The sequence below is a fragment of the Hemitrygon akajei genome, chromosome 10 (assembly GCF_048418815.1).
Source record: "Hemitrygon akajei chromosome 10, sHemAka1.3, whole genome shotgun sequence".
Taxonomy (NCBI): domain Eukaryota; kingdom Metazoa; phylum Chordata; class Chondrichthyes; order Myliobatiformes; family Dasyatidae; genus Hemitrygon; species Hemitrygon akajei.
This window is the reverse complement of record NC_133133.1, coordinates 47,424,942-47,444,132: the sequence shown is the minus strand read 5'-3', so window position 1 is coordinate 47,444,132 and position 19,191 is coordinate 47,424,942. Positions and strand designations below refer to the sequence as shown.

At 41.9% G+C, this 19,191-nt stretch overlaps 1 protein-coding gene across 3 annotated transcripts in view; it reads right to left on the bottom strand.

Annotated features, from left to right (window-relative positions):
• LOC140734349 (MORC family CW-type zinc finger protein 4) overlaps positions 1-19,191 on the bottom strand; it is a 143,208-nt gene that overhangs the window by 56,495 nt on the left and 67,522 nt on the right. For all 3 annotated transcript variants that reach the window (XM_073058183.1, XM_073058184.1, XM_073058185.1), the window contains 3 exons: positions 15,614-15,742; positions 11,130-11,249; positions 9,693-9,796 (listed from right to left, as the gene is read on the bottom strand). In XM_073058183.1, coding sequence (XP_072914284.1) covers positions 9,693-9,796; positions 11,130-11,249; positions 15,614-15,742 — 353 coding nt within the window. The remainder of the gene's footprint in view (positions 1-9,692; positions 9,797-11,129; positions 11,250-15,613; positions 15,743-19,191) is intronic.

Genomic DNA, 19,191 nt, shown 5'->3' with positions numbered 1-19,191 from the left:
TGGTACAAAATATAAGGAAGGAGTCATTTACAGTGTATGTATTTTAGATAACAAGAAAGTATTGTCAAATGAATGTCATTAGTCTGGAGGATCATTGTTGTGTCAATTGTGGGACCAAAAGAATTGTTTTCCCGTTGCAGTTCAAAATAGAAGACAAATGAATAAACATTTAATTTAATAATTTAATATAGAAAGAGTCTAGTTTAGGAATGGAACAAATGATGGCCACATGAAAAATTAAAAAGATCCCAATTGGCAGTGCATTGATTTTTTCTTAAGGACTACATTTGTCCAACAGTTTTAGTTCTTATATTAACCTTAGGCATGAAATTTGATAATAGTGAATAATGAACCTATCAAGGTCTAACTACACAACTACAAGATACTGGAAAGTGATAGACTCCTTGGCAAAATTGGTGACGGCAGATAACTTACACAATTTACTTTCATCTAACACTAGCAGCAGTTAATTTTATCATCAAGTTGAGATGTTGTGGAATTCAATTATATTAATTCTGAGTTTGGAAAACAATAATGTCATAAAATTAAAATAGCAGAATTGTGCCAGGACGCTAGTATAGCTTTGTTCTTCCAATCCTTTGCTTAATGCACCTCTTAAGCACCTCTGAGATGCCATCAGTCACATATATGAATAATAAAGGAAATGATTAACAATTACAGTAAAAAAAACATGTAGAGGATACTGAAAAGCATTAAGCTCATCAATTTGAATTATGATAACCTTCACTGCTACTTATCAAAGAATATGTCTTCATATTATTGACATGAAACATTTAATTCCTTTCATATGAAACACTTCAAATCTTTAAAAAAAATCAGTTAAAACATCCATTTAGTTTCACACTGTACCAGGGAAGATGAATGGTGGAATTTTATCCTATAATAATTTAAAAACTGCAGCAAATGAGCCCAGTTGAGCTTAAGAAAATTTTCACAGTTCCAAACACATTGCACACTTTCCACTGTGGTACTTCAAAATTCCAATAATTGAAAATAGATTTGGGTACAATAAATCAGCCACGTACTACATGGCAAACATATGCTGTAATTCTTGATTACACTATGGACATTGCTAAACAAAATGTATTTTCAGATAGTTTAAACATTTTTAATCAATATTAAATTTTAAAATGTATTTTAAAATATAACTGGTGTTTGACAAATCTTTTATCTTTTAAGTTCCGACTGTAACCATTGCAATGATTACTTTTGGAACCAGAGAGAACATTAATTACAATTTTTTTTAAGTGTCAGATGTGGAGGTTTATTGTTTTAAATACCAATGTGCAAAGTCTTATCACAGCGCAAAACAGTGTACCAATGCAATGCTGTGGTCAGTTTCTGAAGCTATACTTCATTATTTACCACCATGTGCTTCCTCCAGTTTTTTCTAAGTAAATATTCTAAAATACCTCCACATGATACTACAAAATACATCAATACATTCAAATCTTTATTTAAAAAACTAGAATCAACTATTTATTTTGTTTGACCCAAAATGGGGGCAAAACTCATCATATGGTTTGACCTGCATAATGATCACTTATATTAGAGCAAGTTTCTAATTTCATTGTTATTAGGTTAAATGATACATTTTCTCCAATATTCTCCTTTACTCTTTAGAAAGAATTAATCACTTCCATGTACGTCTGTGGCAGTCAAGCACTTGTTCTTCATTTAAAACTATTTGCAGACTGAGCTTCCAGACTCAAGATCACAATATTTACTGGTTTGCCTATATGTGTGCTTAATTCCCTGTGAGAAAATAAAATCTACAGGGAAGGATTAAATAATTGATCAGTGGAAAGTGATCAAACTTTACAAAACCACAATGGGTAGATATCCATGTGTATTTAGCCTTACTTTAGGATATCATAATGTCAACCACATTCAGGATCTTTACCAGTTTCCTTTGAATATCTGCATTAGAGGGTAATGTCTTAAATGTTGATGATTATATGTTAAAAGGAAATACTTCTAACATCTTAAGCTAGTTATTAGCTTGGTGGCTTTTATATTCTATCTGACTCACATAGAGCAATCCAACTTAAATATTCTAATAACAACACACACAAAATGCTGGTAGAACACAGCAGGCTAGGCAGCATCTATAGGGAGAAGCGATGTCGACGTTTCGGGCCGAGACCCTTCATCAGGACTAACCGAAAGGAAAGATAGTAAGAGATTTGAAAGTAGAGGGGGGAGGGGGAAATGCGAAATGATAGGAGTAGACCGGAGGGGGTGGGATGAAGCTGAGAGCAGGAAAGGTGATTGGTGAAAGTGATACAGAGCTGGAGAAGGGAAAGGATCATGGGACAGGAGGCCTCAGGAGAAAGAAAGGGGGGGGGGGGGGGAAGCACCAGAGGGAGATGGAGAACAGGCAAACAACTAAATATGTCAGGGATGGGGTAAGAAGGGGAGGAGGGGCATTAACAGAAGTTAGAGAAGTCAATATTCATGCCATCAGGTTGGAGGCTACCCAGCCGGTATATAAGGTGTTGTTCCTCCAACCTGAGTTTGGATTCATTTTGACAGTAGAGGCCATGGATAGACATATCAGAATGGGAATGGGACGTGGAATTAAAATGTGTGGCCACTGGGAGATCCTGCCTTTTCTGGCGGACCGAGCATAGGTGTTCCACGAAACGGTCTCCCAGTCTGCGTCGGGTCTCGCCAATATATAAAAGGCCACACCGGGAGCACCAGACGCAGTATACCACACCAGCCAACTCACAGGTGAAGTGTCGCCTCACCTGGAGGGACTGACTGGGGCCCTGAATGGTGGTGAGGGAGGAAGTGTAAGGGCAGGTGTAGCACTTGTTCCGCTTACAAGGATAAGTGCCAGGAGGGAGATCGGTGGGAAGGGATGGGGGGGGGGGACGAGTGGACAAGGGAGTCGCCTAGGGAGTGATCCCTGCGGAAAGCAGAAAAGCGGGGGTAGGGAAAGATGTGCTTGGTAGTGGGATCCCGTTGGAGGTGGCGAAAGTTACGGAGAATTATATGTTGGACCTGGAGGCTGGTGGGGTGGTAGGTAAGGACAAGGGGAACCCTATCCCGAGTGGGGGTGGCGGGTGGATGGGGTGAGGGCAGATGTGTGGGAAATGGGAGAGATGCGTTTGAGAGCAGAGTTGATGGTGGACGAAGGGAAGCCCCTTTGCTTAAAAAAGGAAGACATCTCCTTCATCCTGGAAAGAAAAGCCTCATCCTGAGAGCAGATGCGGCGGAGACGGAGGAATTGTGAGAAGGGGATAGCCTTTTTGCAAGAGACAGGGTGGGAAGAGGAATAGTCCAAGTAGCTGTGAGAGTCTGTAGGTTTATAGTAGATATCAGTAGATAGGCCGTCTCCAGAGATGGAGACAGAAAGATTAAGAAAGGGGAGGGAGGTGTCGGAAATGGACCAGGTAAATTTGAGGGCAGGGTGAAAGTTGGAGGCAAAGTTAATGAAGTCGACGAGCTCAGCACGCGTGCAAGAGGCAGCGCCAATGCAGTCGTCGATGTAGCGAAGGAAAAGAGTGGGATGGATACCGGTATAGCCTTGGAACATGGACCATTCCACAAAGCCAACAAAAACGCAGGCATAACTGGGACCCATACGGGTGCCCATGGCTACACCCTTGGTTTGGAGGAAGTGGGAGGAGCCAAAGGAGAAATTATTGAGAGTAACAACTAATTCCGCTAGACGGAGGAGAGTGGTGGTAGAGGGGATTTGGTTAGGTCTGGAATCCAAAAAAAACTGAAGAGCTTCCAGACCATCTCGGTGGGGGATGGAGGTATATAGGGACTGGACGTCCATGGTGAAAATAAGACGGAGGGGGCCAGGGAACTTAAAATCATTGAAAAAATTCAAAGCATGAGAAGTGTCACGAACATAGGTGGGAAGAGATTGAACAAGGGGGGATAAGACAGTGTCAAGGTATGCAGAAATGAGTTCAGTGGGGCAGGAGCAAGCTGAGACAATAGGTCTACCTGGACAGGCAGGTTTGTGGATCTTGGGTAGGAGGTAGAAACGGGAAGTGCGGGGTGTGGGAACTATGAGGTTTGTGGCGGTGGATGGGAGATCCCCAGAGCTAATAAGGTTGGTGATGGTATTGGAGACAATGGCCTGGTGCTCCTTAGTGGGATCATGATCAAGGGGTAAATAAGAGGTGTTATCAGAGAGTTGTCGCTGTGCCTCGGACAGGTAGAGGTCAGTACACCAGACAACAACAGCTCCCCCCTTATCAGCAGGTTTTATAGTGAGGTTGGGATTGGTGCAGAGGGAGCGGAGAGCACAGCGTTCGGAAGGAGTGAGGTTGGAATTGGAACAGGGTGTGGTGAAGTCAAGACGGTTGATGTCCCGTCGGCAATTAGCAATAAAGAGATCCAGAGCAGGTAGAAGACCAGAGCGGGGTGTCCATGAAGAGGAGGAGGGTTGAAGACGGGAGAAGGGGTCATCGGTGGGTGTAGGAGAGTCCTTGTCAAAGAAGTAAGCTCGGAGATGGAGCTGGTGGAAGAAGAGATCAGCGTCATGGCGTACGCAGAACTCACTGAGGTGTGGGCGAAGGGGGACAAAGGTGAAGCCCTTAATGAGGACAGAGCGCTCTGCCTCAGAGAGTTGAAGGTCGGAGGGGATGGGAAAGACCCAGCATGGATGAGAGATGGGATCAGAGGGGGGAGGGAGGCTGGTAGTGTCAGTGGAGAGGGAAGGGTTGGGGTGAGAGGAAGATGGAGCCTCTGAGGGCCCAGGAGCTGACGATGGGATCTGAGGGAGGGGGGGATTGCAGAGTGGTGGTGGGGGAAGGGGAGATGGGAGTCACAACCGCAGCATGTGAAGACCCGGCCTGGAGTTCAAGGCTGGAGTCGCAGTCGGTGGTTGCGCAATCGCTTTGAAGCTGTCCATGTCCATTGGAACCCGCGTTGATGGTGCTGGAGTCCGGAGTTTCAAAAACCCCTGGGTCGCTGGGGCAGCCGAGATTGACAGCCGGGGCGATTCCATGTCCGTTGGAACCTGCGTTGATGGTGCTGGAGTCCAGAGTTTCAAAATCCCCTGGGTCGCTGCAGCAGCCGAGATTGACGGCCGAGGCCAATCCATGGCCGTTGGAACACGCGTTGATGGCGCTGGAGTCCGGGTTTTCAATATGCCCTGGGTCGCTGAGGCAGCCGAGTTCGACTACCGGGGCCGGGGACGTGATACGAAGACCATGCTCTGGGGTCTGCAGATGGAAGATCTTGCGATCCTTGCAGGACATGATAAACTCAAAGAAATGGCGATTGCATGCATGGATCTGACGGAGGATGAAATAATGGACAGGTCCATTGCAAACAGAGAAAAAGGTGTCCCGGAGGCGTGGAAGTGATTGTGATAGGGACGCCAGGTACCTTCTCATGGCGCAGAGTGTTGCCCTCAGAGCTCGACGAGAGAAACAACGGGAGGCAGAGTCAATTAAATGTGAGTACCTGGGATCCTCAGAAGGTCCAAATTGAGAAGCTCGAAAATGGATCCTGAAGCCAACTGGAGTCAGTTGGCGTCGGAGACACGTTCAAAGGAAGGATATATGGCTGTAGTAGCGGGTCTGGGTCAAAATATGATCGAAAAGTTGAAGGGCTGAAGGAATTATAGATGGGGAGCAGCGAGAGAGGGTTTCACTGAACTCCCGTCGAAGAGAATATTTAAACTTCTTCAGTGTAGGCATCACTGGCAGAGGCTTCGCAGTAGTGAATTTAAAGAGCAAACACGAGGAAATCTGCAGATGCTGGAAATTCAAACAACAACACACACAAAATGCTGGCAGAACACAGCATGCCAGGCAGCATCTATAAGGAGAAGCACTGTCGACGTTTCAGGCCGAGACCCTTCATCAGGACTAACTGAAAGGAGAGATAGTAAGAGATTTGAAAGTAGTGGGGGGAGGGGAAAATGCGAAATGATAGGAGAAGACCGGAGGGGGTGGGATGAAGCTAAGAGCTGGAAAGGTGATTGGCGAAAGTGATACAGAGCTGGAGAAGGGAAAGGATCATGGGATGGGAGGCCTCAGGAGAAAGAAAGGAGGGGAATTGGAAAAAGGAAATATTCTAATGCTTTCATTATCTTAAAAGCCTTAATCACAATTTACACTTCGCTGAAGTAAAATAAAAGCCACAATCAAAAAGCAAAAAAAAAACTACACATGTAGAAAACAGAAACCAAAAAAGTTTTGATTGCAGGCTAGTAGTTCTAGAGAGGGAAAAAAAGGCAATCAGGTAAGATGCATTTGACAGCATCTTCCAGACTACTGCGCTTGTACACTGCCAGGCAGAAGTACAAAATATACCAAAGATGCCCTTCTGATCTGATTCTGCCCTGACCTCACTACTGAATCTTGTGTTCCAGAGCTGAGGATCAGAATCAGAATTGGAACACAAAAATACAACTGCAGATGCTGTGGATCAAAGAATACGTACACAACGCTGGAAGAACTCAGCAGGTCAGGCAGCATCCGTGAGAAAAGAGTAGCCAACGTTTTGGGCCGAGACCCTTCATCAGGAATGGGGGGGGGGGGGGGGGGGGGAAGAGAGGGCCGAAGCCCAATAATAGAGATAGGGGAGGGGGTAGGGCCCAGAGGCGCTAGGTGGAAAACCAATCAGAGGAAAGATAAAGGGGTAAGGGGGAGGGGATAAGCATGAAAAAACTGTAGAGATAAAGAAACAGAAAGTTGAAAAGGGAGAGAGGCAGAGAGGGACCTGGGATAGGGGAAGGGGAAGGGGGAGGGAATTACCGTAAATTGGAGAATTCAATGTTCATACCACCAGGCTGGAGGCTACCCAGACGGTAGATGAGGTGTTGCTCCTGCAACCTGAGTTCTTTCATGCTTATCCCCTCCCCCCTTTATCTTTCCTCTGATTGGTTTTCCACCTGGCACCTCTAGGCCCTACCCCTTCCCCTATCTCTATTACTGGGCTTCGGCTCTCTCTTCCCCACCATTCCTGATGAAGGGTCTCGGCCCGAAATGTTGGCTACTCTTTTCTCACAGATGCTACCTGACCTGCTGAGTTCTTCCAGTGTCGTGTACGTATTCCAGAATCAGAATTGGGTTTATTAACACTGATATATGCCCTGGAATTTGTTGTTTTGCGGCAGCAGTACAGTGTAAGACATAAAAATTAACATTAGTAACAAAAAAATAGATAGTACAAAAGAGGAATAATGAGGTAGCGTCATGGGTTCATGGTCATTCTGAAATCTGATGACAGAGGGAAGAAGCTGACCCTAAAACTCCAAGCATAGGTCTTAGTGTTCCTATACCACCTTCCCAATGGTAGTAATGAGAAAATATGTTAGGATCTTGCTCCTTACTGTCTAACTGAACTGCACTTTCTCTGCAGCTGTTCGACTTAATTCTACATTCTGTTATCGATTTACCTTGTATTACCTCAATGCACTGTGTGATGAATTGATCTATACAAACAGTATGCAAGCTTTTCCTTATACCTTGGTAGTGTGACAATTATAAACCAATTCTATTTACAATTATAATTCACCATACTCGCATGACTTGCACTGTTTTTAAACATTTAAATTATCCTACTTATGCACTGGTCCAAATCATTTTGGGATAAAAGAAAACAAGAACAAATCTTACTAACAACTTCTGGTGGACCATTCTGCTCTTCTGTCAAGTAAAATATCTGTTCAACATTCCTTTCTGCCTCTTAACCTCCTAAATACAGTAGGTCTGTTAAATGTCAGGTCAGCAGAATTCCTACTTTTATTTTTTCAGTAACTTAGACAAATAAAATCAGTTAATTATTAAGCCTGCATTAGAAGTTCATGTAACAAGGATACTACGATAAGTGTGGGGAAATTTACATGCAAAGACCACCACAGTATTTTGGAGGATGAATTCTCAGAATGTATGAGATTTTTTTTAAGACTAATATGTTGAGGGGCCAACTACATACCAAGCCAGAGACTCAAGACATTTTGCAGATGCTACAAATCTTGAGCAACACACACAAAATGCTGGTGAAACTCAGCACATCAGTCAGCTTTTATGGAGGGAAATAGTTGAGGTTTAGGGCCAAAACCCTGACCTGTTGAGTTCCTCCAGTATTTTGTGTGTGAGACACCAAGCTATCTTAGATTAATACAGTGTAATAAAGGGGTTTGTAACTAATATTATTGGCAGGATCCTTTAGGAAAGAGTGACAATAATATGAAAGACTGTTCATTAAAATGTAAAATTATGTATTTTGACCCAAAACTAAACTTAAACAAAGGAAACTCAAAGCATGAGGAGTGAGTTGGTTCTGATAGATAGGGAGCTTCACTGAAAGGCATGGCGATGGACAGGCAATGGCTAACATTAAAGGAACAAATATAGAAATGCATCAGTTATTCATCTTTCTGGTGCGAAAGCACAAAAAGAAAAACAACCATCTAAAGAAATTAAGGATTTACAGAGAAGACTCATGTTCAGTTGCCAGAACTAAAGTAGCAAGGCCGAGAATTGGAAGTAATTTATAATTCAGTAAAAATAAAGTATCACAGCAAACTTGTCATGGAAAATATAATTTTCTTCAAGAATGTGAAAGGAAGACAAATCAGAAATTGGAGAATTTATGATGGAAAACAAAGAAATGGCAGAGCAATTGAAGAAGTACTTTGGTTCTCTCTTCATAGAAAGTAATACAAATAACATCACAGAAAAGGCAAAGAATAAAGCATCTAACAAAAAGAGGTAATTAAAGAAAACAAGTTCCCCTCTAAAAATGATTCTACAGAATTTAATGGGACTGGAAGCTAATAAACTCACAAGGTCTTATAATCCCTTTAGTACCAAAGGAGATAGTCATGGAAATAATGGTTATAGTAGAATTCTTTAGATTAGGGAATGATTCAAGCTGATTGAAGACTGGCAAATGCACTACTATTATTTAAAGAAGAAAAACCAGCAAGTAGAAACATGCTACCCTCACACCACATCAGTGATAGGGAAAATATAAAGGATTGAAATTATGATGCAGACAAATTCAACATTGAATTGAATTGAATTAAATTTCAGTTTATTGTCATTTAGAAACCACAACTGCAATGCAGTTAAAAAATGTAACAACGTTCCTCCAGAATGATATCACAAAAGCACACGACAAAACAGACTACACCAGAAAATCCACATAATTAGTATGCAAAATTAAAGCACATGGGATTAAGAGGGACATGCTTATGTAGACTGCAAATTGGCGAACAAGGTTGTATTCAGACAGTATGAATAAATGGATTTTATTTTTAATGGGTGACAGGGCATCTGGAATACTGCAAAAAACAGTGCACAGGCCCCAGATATTGTTAACATAAATCAATGTTTTGGCATTGAACTAGGTGGGGTTGTGAGCTGCAAAGAGTATGCAAAGAAGCTTCAAGAGTACTTTAGCAAGTTGAGCAAGCAGGTTAAAATACAGCAGATATAGTATTACCAAAGTTGGATAGGAAAAACAGAAAAACAAAGTATTAATTAAATGCTGATGTACTAAGAGATATGGTTTCAGATTTTAAACCTGTGCACCAGATTATTGCTCCTTTCCAAAAGTGTGCTTCAGGCAAGACTTTAATCTCCTGAGTTAAGAGCCTGTTCTTCAGTTCATATCATCAAAGCAAATAGCCCCTTTATTCATTTATTTCAGGCATTCATGCATTTGTGTTTTTCTGGACTTACCTGTATTCTTTGGTGTATTCAAAATCTTGTTTATTATGTGCTGGTTTGAGAAAATTACACTCAATAATTCCAATTACGCCAATTCCACATCCTCTGGTAGTTGACTGGAATTAAAAATGACAAGTCTGTTACATTAGAGCACATATACAGTATTTCATATGGACTACTCACTCAAAAAAAAGTTAAACTACCTTTTATATTAAAATAGCCTATTAAAAAGGAATACAGCGCAATTGTAACAAAATTTAATGCTTGAGAAAATTAAAATTCAAAGTCAAGGTTTAAAAAGTTAGATATCCCTTAACTTAGGTACCCCATTATACACATCCTTTTTAATTATTTTCTCCTCTATTCTTTAAGAAATAGATTTGAAAGCATGCAGACTATTTAATTGAAACCAGTCTGATACTTGAAATAGTATGTAGCAAAATAGAGATTCAATTCTTGTCTAGTGTTGACTGGCTTCATCACAGCAGTGGCTGCAATGTTGCAAACAATCGAAATACTTCAAGTTTAAGAAGAAAAAAATCAGAAGCATTGTATGCAGTAAGCATAAGATTAGGCTTCAAAATCGAATATTCTAACTAGGCTTACTTATTGTGAAAACCAATTGTGGCAGAACACTGGAACATTAACCCAACTTATATAACACAATATGCATTCAAGAATTTCAGATAGCCAGTTTTTCCAATTTATATCAGAATCAGTCAATTCCGATAAAAGGGGAAATCATACAATTTTTTTCTCTCACCGCAGAAACTGCCTGACTGGTTTGTTTTTCCAGCATTTTCATTTCTTTAAAATTTTAGCAACATTTTGTATCTCTCAGTCCTAGCGCTTTTTTTCTTACTTGTTCTTCTGTTTACATTGCTTCCAAAACACATCAGTTATCGCTAACCCTTTCTTTCTCTTTTATTTCCCATAATTCTCCACCTTCCCCCTAGCCCATTTCCCTTCAGCCTATCACTTTCCAGCTCTCTACTTCACCCCTCCCCCCACCTCTTATCCCCCCTCGACCATCCCATGTTACTTCACTCCTGATGAAAGGTTTCGGCCGAAACGTCGTCACTACCTCCTCCCATAGATGCTGTCTGGCCTGCTGAGTTCTGCCAGCATTTTGTGTTTTTATTTGTATCATTCCATCTCTTCTGATCTCTCTCAGTCCCATCAAAGGTATCTTCTTGCTTACTTGCTCTTCTCTCTTTCCTGCAACTTAAAAGCTCTTAGTTTTCTAACTCTTCCTAGTTCTGATGAGAGGTCAGCCAACTGAAATGTAAACAATGCATCTTTCTGTACAAATACTGCCTGACCTGCCATATATTTTCAGTATTCTCTGTTTTCATGCCACTGAGATAAGTATTTCAACAAATTTAAAAATGTAATTTCAGTAATCAAGAAAAAAGATTATTCCAAAATGTACAAATATTACATCCTTACCTTTATCTGGCATCCAACTTTCTCATAGGATTTGATAAGGCGATTTTTGTTGTACATCATTATTCCATAATGTTCCTTGTTCTTGCAGTTAAAACCAAAGGTTATTTTTACACGTTTATTCTAATAAAAATCATTAAGGTAAATAATGGATAAAGTGAACTTGAGACATTAACTGTAGGTGCCACATTCTTATAGCATTCAATTTAACACATTCATTATGATACAGGAGATCATGCAGACCAACTCCCCACAGAACAATCCCTTTCCTCCATTACTTACCAATAGATAGAAGGTAACAGACAGAAAAGGATTAATAGACACACTTTAATGAGCAGATTGTGAATTGTGGTTTTGCCTTGGGTCATATACAGTAAATCAAGCTTGTTGCTTTTTATTGTATGACATAGACAGCCAACTGACAAAATTTAGAGTAGAAAGCAGAGGTGGGATCAAAAAATTTGTAAAGGATCACAGAATGATTGAATGAAATAAATATGGCAGAAAGAATTAATATGCAAATACATCCATTTTACACCAAGAATAAATAGAATAAATAAGAAGTATTTTCCAAATTACAAAAATTATGAACAACTTTACTGAGGAATCAAAGAATAAAAAGATCTAAAAATTAGAGATGGCTGCAAAAAAACTTAAGAAGTATTAACCTTTATCTCAAGGGTATTTGAAAATACATTTTCTGATTCAAAATTTCAATTGTTTTGGAAGAAAAATGCTGACACTATCAACGTCAGGCAGTATCTACAGAGTAAGAAATAAGTCAATAATTTGCTATCACAACCAAGAAAAGCAAGAGATAAGTTTTAAGATGCAGAGATGACGAGAGGAGATACAAAAGGATCTGTGATGGGTGAAGGGCAAGAGAGACAAAATCATAAAAGGGATGATAATGCAGGGAGAAAGAGGGTGGTAAAATGGTGAGTACCTGGAGAAGGTGTTAAGTAGGAGAAATTGACTAATTATCTAATATTAACAGTAAAAAGCACAATAAAACAACGCATACAAAATGCTGGAGGAACTCATCAGACGAGGCAGCATCTAAGGAAAAGGGTAAACAATCGAAGCTTCAGGCTGAGGTCCTTCATCAGAACTTGAAGTCTAGGTCCAAAATGTCGAGACACTGCCCGGCCTGCTGAATTCCTCCAGCATTTTGTGTGCGTTGCTTGGATTTTCAGCATCTGCAGATTTTCTCAAGTTAATGAAAAGTAAAATGCAAAATCTATAATTGTTGAACTCATAGATCTGTGTTCAATAGCAAGATTTATTTGTACAACTGAATGTTGAGGTTCACTGGAACAGTGAAAGATGTCAGAGAGGCCAGTCAAGGTCACATTTGTAAACTGTACGGATTATGTTCCACCAAGTGGTCAACAAATCTGTATTTGGTTTTCTCAATAGACAGGAAACCATATAAAGGAACCAGATAATTAGAAAAGTTATCTCCATTGCCACATAGTAAGTGAAAAGCTTTCTGGAGCATAATAATTAACTAGTAATAACATTGTCAACAATAGCAGTCATAATGAAAATATCTTCCTAAATCTAACTCCTAAATGCAAATATCACAGGACTAATTGCAACATCAAGTTTCAACTCTAATTCGAAACACCCTGCCCCATTTTAAAACACTAAACTGCACAGGAGTTATGATACCTTGTAGAAATAACTGCAACTTCTTACATTAATTTTAAGGATTGATGATGGTCTGGGATGGGGAGAAAGGATCAATGCATTTAGGGGATTTGAGAGACTTGCAGGATTATACTGGATTGAGGCTGGAGCAATGGATGTTGCCTGCATGGCCAAACTTGTACTATTTTCTTTGGAAAGTTGTGGGTGAGGAAAAACCTGATAGAAGTTCATAAAATTATGGGAAGCTACAGATAGGGCAGGCAATCAGAGTCTTTTTACCCCAGGAAACAAATGTCAAATACTGGAACAAATGCATTTAAAGGTGAGAAGGGGAAAGTATAAAGGAGATGTGCTGGGCAAATTACTTTTTTTTTTTTACACACAGAGTGGCAGATCTCTGTAATGGGCTGTTGGGGGCGGGTAGTGGAAGCAGATACAATAGTGGTGTTTAAGATGCTTTAAAAAAGCACATAAATATACAGTGAATGGAGTGATATGGATAATGTGCATGCAGAAGAGATTTAATTTAATTTGGTATTATCTTCAGCACAAACCATGTGGGGCAAAGAGCCAGTTCTCCTGTAGTACTTTTCAATTTTGTTGTATTTGTGATAGGAAAGATTCATACAAGATCTTACATACTAAACCTAAAATTGAAATCCAGCAGCTAGCTAATTAAATACAATATTGATCTGTAAACATCTGCCTGTCCATTATAATAAACCGTTTGGGTAGCATCCATTAACCTAATACTATTTCAATATTATGCTCCCTTTTGTACTGTATATACATATTCATTTCTTATTGTAACATAGTAATTTTCTTATGTATTGCACTGTACTGCTGCCGCAAAAGAACATATTTTACATGTCAGTGATGATAAACCTAATTCAGATTCATTATTCTCTTACAAAAATTAAAAATTACATCAAAAGATCATGTTAGTTCTTAAAATATATCAAAATTCATTGAGCTTTTGCAACATCAAAGAACAAAAACTCAGTATTCTTTCAAGCAACAACCAATTCTTCTAGTTAAAAGTGATGATCACTTAATGATTACAAACAAGAGAAAATCTGCAGATGCTGGAAATCTGAGCAACGCACACGAAATGCTGGAGGAATTTAGCAGGTCAGGCAGCATCTGGGAAAAGAGTACAGTCAGCGTTTTGGGCAGAAACTTTTCGGCAGGACTGGAGAAAAAAGCTGGGATTTGACATTTGGGGGGGGGGGAGAGAGAAACATGAGGCGATAGGTGAAAGCTGGAGGGCGAGGGATGAAATAAAGAGCTGGGGAAAAAGACAAAAGGCCATGAAAGAAAGAAAATGGGGAGGCACACCAGAGGAAGGCAATGGGTGGGCAAGGAGATGAGGTGAGAGAGGGAAAAGGGGACGGGAAATGGTGAAGGGGGCGGGGGGCATTACTGGAAGTTTGAGAAATCGATGTTTATGCTATCAGGTTGGAGGCTACCTTAATGGAACACAAGGTACTGTTCCTCCAACCTAAGTATGGCCTCATCACGACAGTCCCTATACCAGACCTAAGCAGTTACCCTCCACCAAAACTCTCCTCCGCCTAGTGGAACTTGTCCTCTCTAAATAATTTCTCCTTTAGTGTAGGAAGCAGCACCAATGCAATTGTCAATGTAGCATAGGAAAAGTGTAGGACAGTCACCAGGATAGGCTTAGAACATAGTCTGTTGTACGTAGCTGACAAACAGGCAGGCATAGCTGGGACCCATGCCAGTGCCCATTGCTATCCATTTTATTTGAAGGAAGTGGGAGGAGCCAAAGGAAAATTTATTTGGTCTGATGCCCAGAAAAAAAAGTGGAGAGCTTTGAGGCCTTCCTAGTGTCGGATGGAGGTGCACAGGGACTGGACATCCATAGTAGAAATATCATGGGGGCCAAGGAACCTGAAATCATTTGCACTTGTCCTTGCAAGCGGAACACACGCTACACCTGCCCCTACACCTCCTCCCTCACTAGCATTCAGGGCCCAGATCAGTCCCTCCAGGTGAGGCAACAGTTCACCTGTGAATCTGTTGGGGTCTGTTCGGTCCCTGGTGTGGCCTCCTGTATATTGGTGAGACCCGGCGTAGATTGGGAGACCGCTTCGGTGAGCACTCTGTCCACCAGAACAAGCAGGATCTCCCAGTGGCCACTCATTTTCATTCCACTTCCCATTCCGATATGTCCATCCATGGCCTTCTCCACTGTCGTGATAAGCCACACTTAGGTTGAAGGAACAATGCCTTATATTCCATTTGGGTAGCCTCCAATCTGATGGCACGAACATGGATTTCTCAAACTTCCGGTAAAGATCCCCCCCACTCCCCCCCCTTCACCATTTCCCATCCCCTTTTCCCTCTCTCACCTCAACTCCTTGCCCGCCTATCGCCTCCCTCTGGTACTCTTCCCCCCTTTTCTTTCTTCCATGGCCTTCAACCTCTTTCACCAATCAACTTTTGCAGCTCTTTACTTCATCCCTGCCCCTTCAGGGTTCATCTATCACCTGGCTCTCTCCCCACTCCCACCTTTTACATGTACTCCTCAGCTTTTTTTCTCCAGTCCTGACAAAGGGTTTCGGCCCAATACATCGACTGTATTCTTTACCTAAATGCTGCCCAGCCTGCAAGTTCCTTTAGCATTTTTTGTTTGTTAATGATTACAATGTTGGTTTTGTTGAGAGGAAAGAATGTTAAACATTTCTTACATTTACTGCAATAATCTGTAAACTGAACAATTTTAATAAAAAGTAGCAACAGTCGACTGTAATCAAAGACAAAACAATTGATACTTATTAATGTAAACTCACAAACCACAAAAAGGATACAATAAAATTAGGTCTATAAACATCATATTCAACGTGGGCCAAGCTCTTTGTGATAAGCTGTGCTTTGATTTTCTTCTTACGCAATATGATCTGCATTCGAGGCTTCAGGTATAAAATGCTACAATATGCCTAATTGAAGATTAAAAAATACAGTCAATAGTTTGTCATGTTGCAGTCCTCACCTTTTAAAAAACCTTCATGATTTCTTGAAATAACCAGTCCATACAATGGTATAATTGTATTATCAAACTAGATTCTAAAATAGAGTTCAGTGCTAACAGGTAAACATCTACATTCAGGCCTCCACTAAACACTGGAAAAGAATTTCACTTTTCCCACTGCACCCATCTTTCCTCCTCGCCTGAAGTCTGATGGAAATTATCACACACCAGAAGAAGGCCAAGTGACCTAATAGAAGTTTCACGCTTATGAGAAGCATCTTTTTTCCCATGTTAGTGGTATCAAAAACAAATGGACACAGATTTTAGGTGAGAGAAAGAGGATCTGAGGCAAGCAGTTGATATTGGGATCATGTTGCCAGGAACGAGTAGAACCAGGTATAATTATGATGCTCAGGGGCATGTAGATATACACCTAAATAGATATGACATTGTAGAACTGAATCTTAATGGGGCAAATGGGATGAGTGTGAACTGGCACAAAAATCATTATGGATTTGATGGGCCAAAGGGACTGTTTCTGCACTGTCCAACAATATCAAAAACACAATGTTCACCTGTATATGACACACTTTCAACAGAAATGAAAGCACTTTCAACAGAAATGAAAACAAACGTACCCCGCATTACAGCAGTTGGTGTCAGAAATAAACTCTCCTGAATTTGAGAAAAAGTAACTAAATACACAAATATGAAACAAACAACAAATTTTGTCAATTCTTGTCAACAGAAATGAAAGCACTTTCAACAGAAATGAAAACAAATGTACCCCGCATTACAGCAGTTGGTGTCAGAAATAAACTCTCCTGAATTTGAGAAAAAGTAACTAAATACACAAATATGAAACAAACAACAAATTTTGTCAATTCTTGTCAACAGTTCAAGTTACAAGCATTGTGATTAGAACAACTTTGTTGAGAATCTACGAGGTGAACTGTTAATAGCAGGATAAAAAGAGGGATTTTAGGGTCCAAGTCCATAGCTCCCAGAAAGTGGCTACACAGGCTGATAATGTGATAAAGGAGGAATATGGGTTTGTTGCCTTTATTAGTCAAAGAAGTGAGTTGAAGATGTTGAGATGTTATGTTGCAGCATAATACAACATGTATCTGGAATAAAAACACAAAATGCTGGCAGAACTTAGCAGGCCAGACAGCATCTATGGGAGGAGGTAGTGACGACGTTTTGGGCCGAAACCCTTCATCAGGAATGAAGTAACATGGGATGGTTGAGGGGGGATAAGAAGTGGGGGGAGGGATGAAGTAGAGAGCTGGGAAGTGATAGGCTGAAGGGAAATGGGCTAGGGGAAGGTGGAGAATTATGGGAAATAAGAGAGAAAGAAAAGTAGGGCTGGGGTGAGACTATAGTGAGGGGGGGAAAGAGAGAGAAAGAGAACCAGAATAAAATTATAGATTAGGATGGGGTAAGGGGGGCAGCAGGGGTATCAACGGAGGTCTGTGAGTTGAATGTTCATGCCGGCAGGTAGGAGGCTACCTAGGCGGGAGATAAGGTATTGTTCCATCAACCTGTGTGTGGCCTGATCTTGACGGTAGAAGAGGCCATGGACAGACATATCGGAGTGGGAGTGGTCTGTGGAATTGAAGTGTGTGGCCACAGGGAGATCCCACCACTGCTGGAAGACTGAACGCCGGTGTTCGGCGAAACGGTCTCCCAGTCTGCGGCGGGTCTCCCCAATGTATAAATGGCCACATCGGGAGCACCAGATACAGTATATCACCTCAGTTGTTGCGCAGGTGAAGTGGTGCGGGGGCAGGTGTAGCACTTCTTCCGTTTGCAGGGATAAGTGTCTGAAGGGAGGTCGGTGGGGAGGGATGGAGGGGATGAATGGACAAGGGAGTCGCGTAGTGAGCGATCCCTGCGGAAAGCCGAGAGTGGGGGGGGGGGGAGGGGAAGATGTGTCTGGTGGTGGGATCCCGTAGGAGGTGGCGGAAGTTACGGAGGATTATACGTTGGATCTGTAGGCTGGTAGGGTGATAGGTGAGGACCAGGGGGACTCTATCCCTGGTGGGCTGGCAGGGGGATGGGGTGAGGGCAGAAATGCGTGAAATACGGGAGATGCGATGGAGGGCAGAGTTGATAGTGGACGAAGGGAAGCCACTTCCTTTAAAACAGACATCTTCTTTGTCCTAGAATGAAAGGCCTCATCCTGAGAGCAGAAGTGGCGGAGGAATTGAGAGAAAGGTATAGCATTTTTGCAGGAGACAGGGTGGGAGGAGGAATAGTCTAGGTAGCTGTGGGAGTTAGTAGGTTTGTAGCAGACATCGGTGGATAGGCTGTCTCCAGAGATAGAAACAGAAAGATCTAGTAAGGGGAGGGAGGTCGGAAATAGACCAGGAGAATTTGAGGGCAGGGTGAAAGTTGGAGGCGAAGTTAATGAAGTCGACGAGCTCAGCATGTGTGCAGGAAGCAGCACCAATGCAGTTGTCGATATAACGTAAGAAAAGAGGAGGACAGATACCAGTGTAGGCTTGGAACATAGATTGCTCCACTTGGCCAACAAAAAGACAGGCGTAGTTAGGACCCATGCAGGTGCCCATGGCCACACCTTTAGTTTGGAGGAAGTGGGAGAAGCCAAAGGAGAAATTGTTAAGGGTGAGGACTAATTCCCCAAGGCGGAGAAGAGTGGTGGTAGAAGGTGACTGGCTGGGTCTGGAATCCAGGAAGAAACGGAGAGCTTGGAGACCTTCCTGGTGGGGGATAAAGGTATATAGGGACTGGACGTCCATGGTGAAAATAAGGCGGTTGGTGGGGGATCGGAAATGGTTTGTGAGACAATGGACTGGTGCTCCCTAGTGGGGTCATGGTCCAGGGGTAGATAAGAGGAGGTGTCAGTGAGTTATCATCATGCCTCCGCTATGTACAGGTCGGTGCGCCAGATGACAACAGCACCCCCCTTATCAGCGGGTTTGATGGTAAGGTTGGGATTGTTGTGGAGGGAATGGAGAGCAGAGTGTTCAGAGGGGATATGGTTGGAATTGGAGCAAGGGGTGGTGAAGTCGAGACGGTTAATGTCCCGACGACAATTAGAGATAAACAGATCCAGGGCGGGTAGAAGCCCTGGGCGGGGAGTCCATGAGGAGGAAGAGGGTTGGAGACGGGAGAACGGGTCATTGGTGGGGGTGGGAGAGTGCCTACTGAAGAAGTGGGCTTGAAGTGGGGTGAATACTGCATTCAGTTCTGGTTGGCTGTTATAGGAAGGATGATGAGGTTTTGGAGAGGGTGCAGAAGAGTTTTATCAGGATGCTGTCTGGATTAGAGGGCACGCATGATTAGGAGAGGTTGGAAAAACTTTTGTTGCTTTCTCTGTAATGGTGAAGACTAATAGGAGATCTGATAGAGATTTGTAAGATCGTAAAAGGAATAGATAGAGAAGATAGC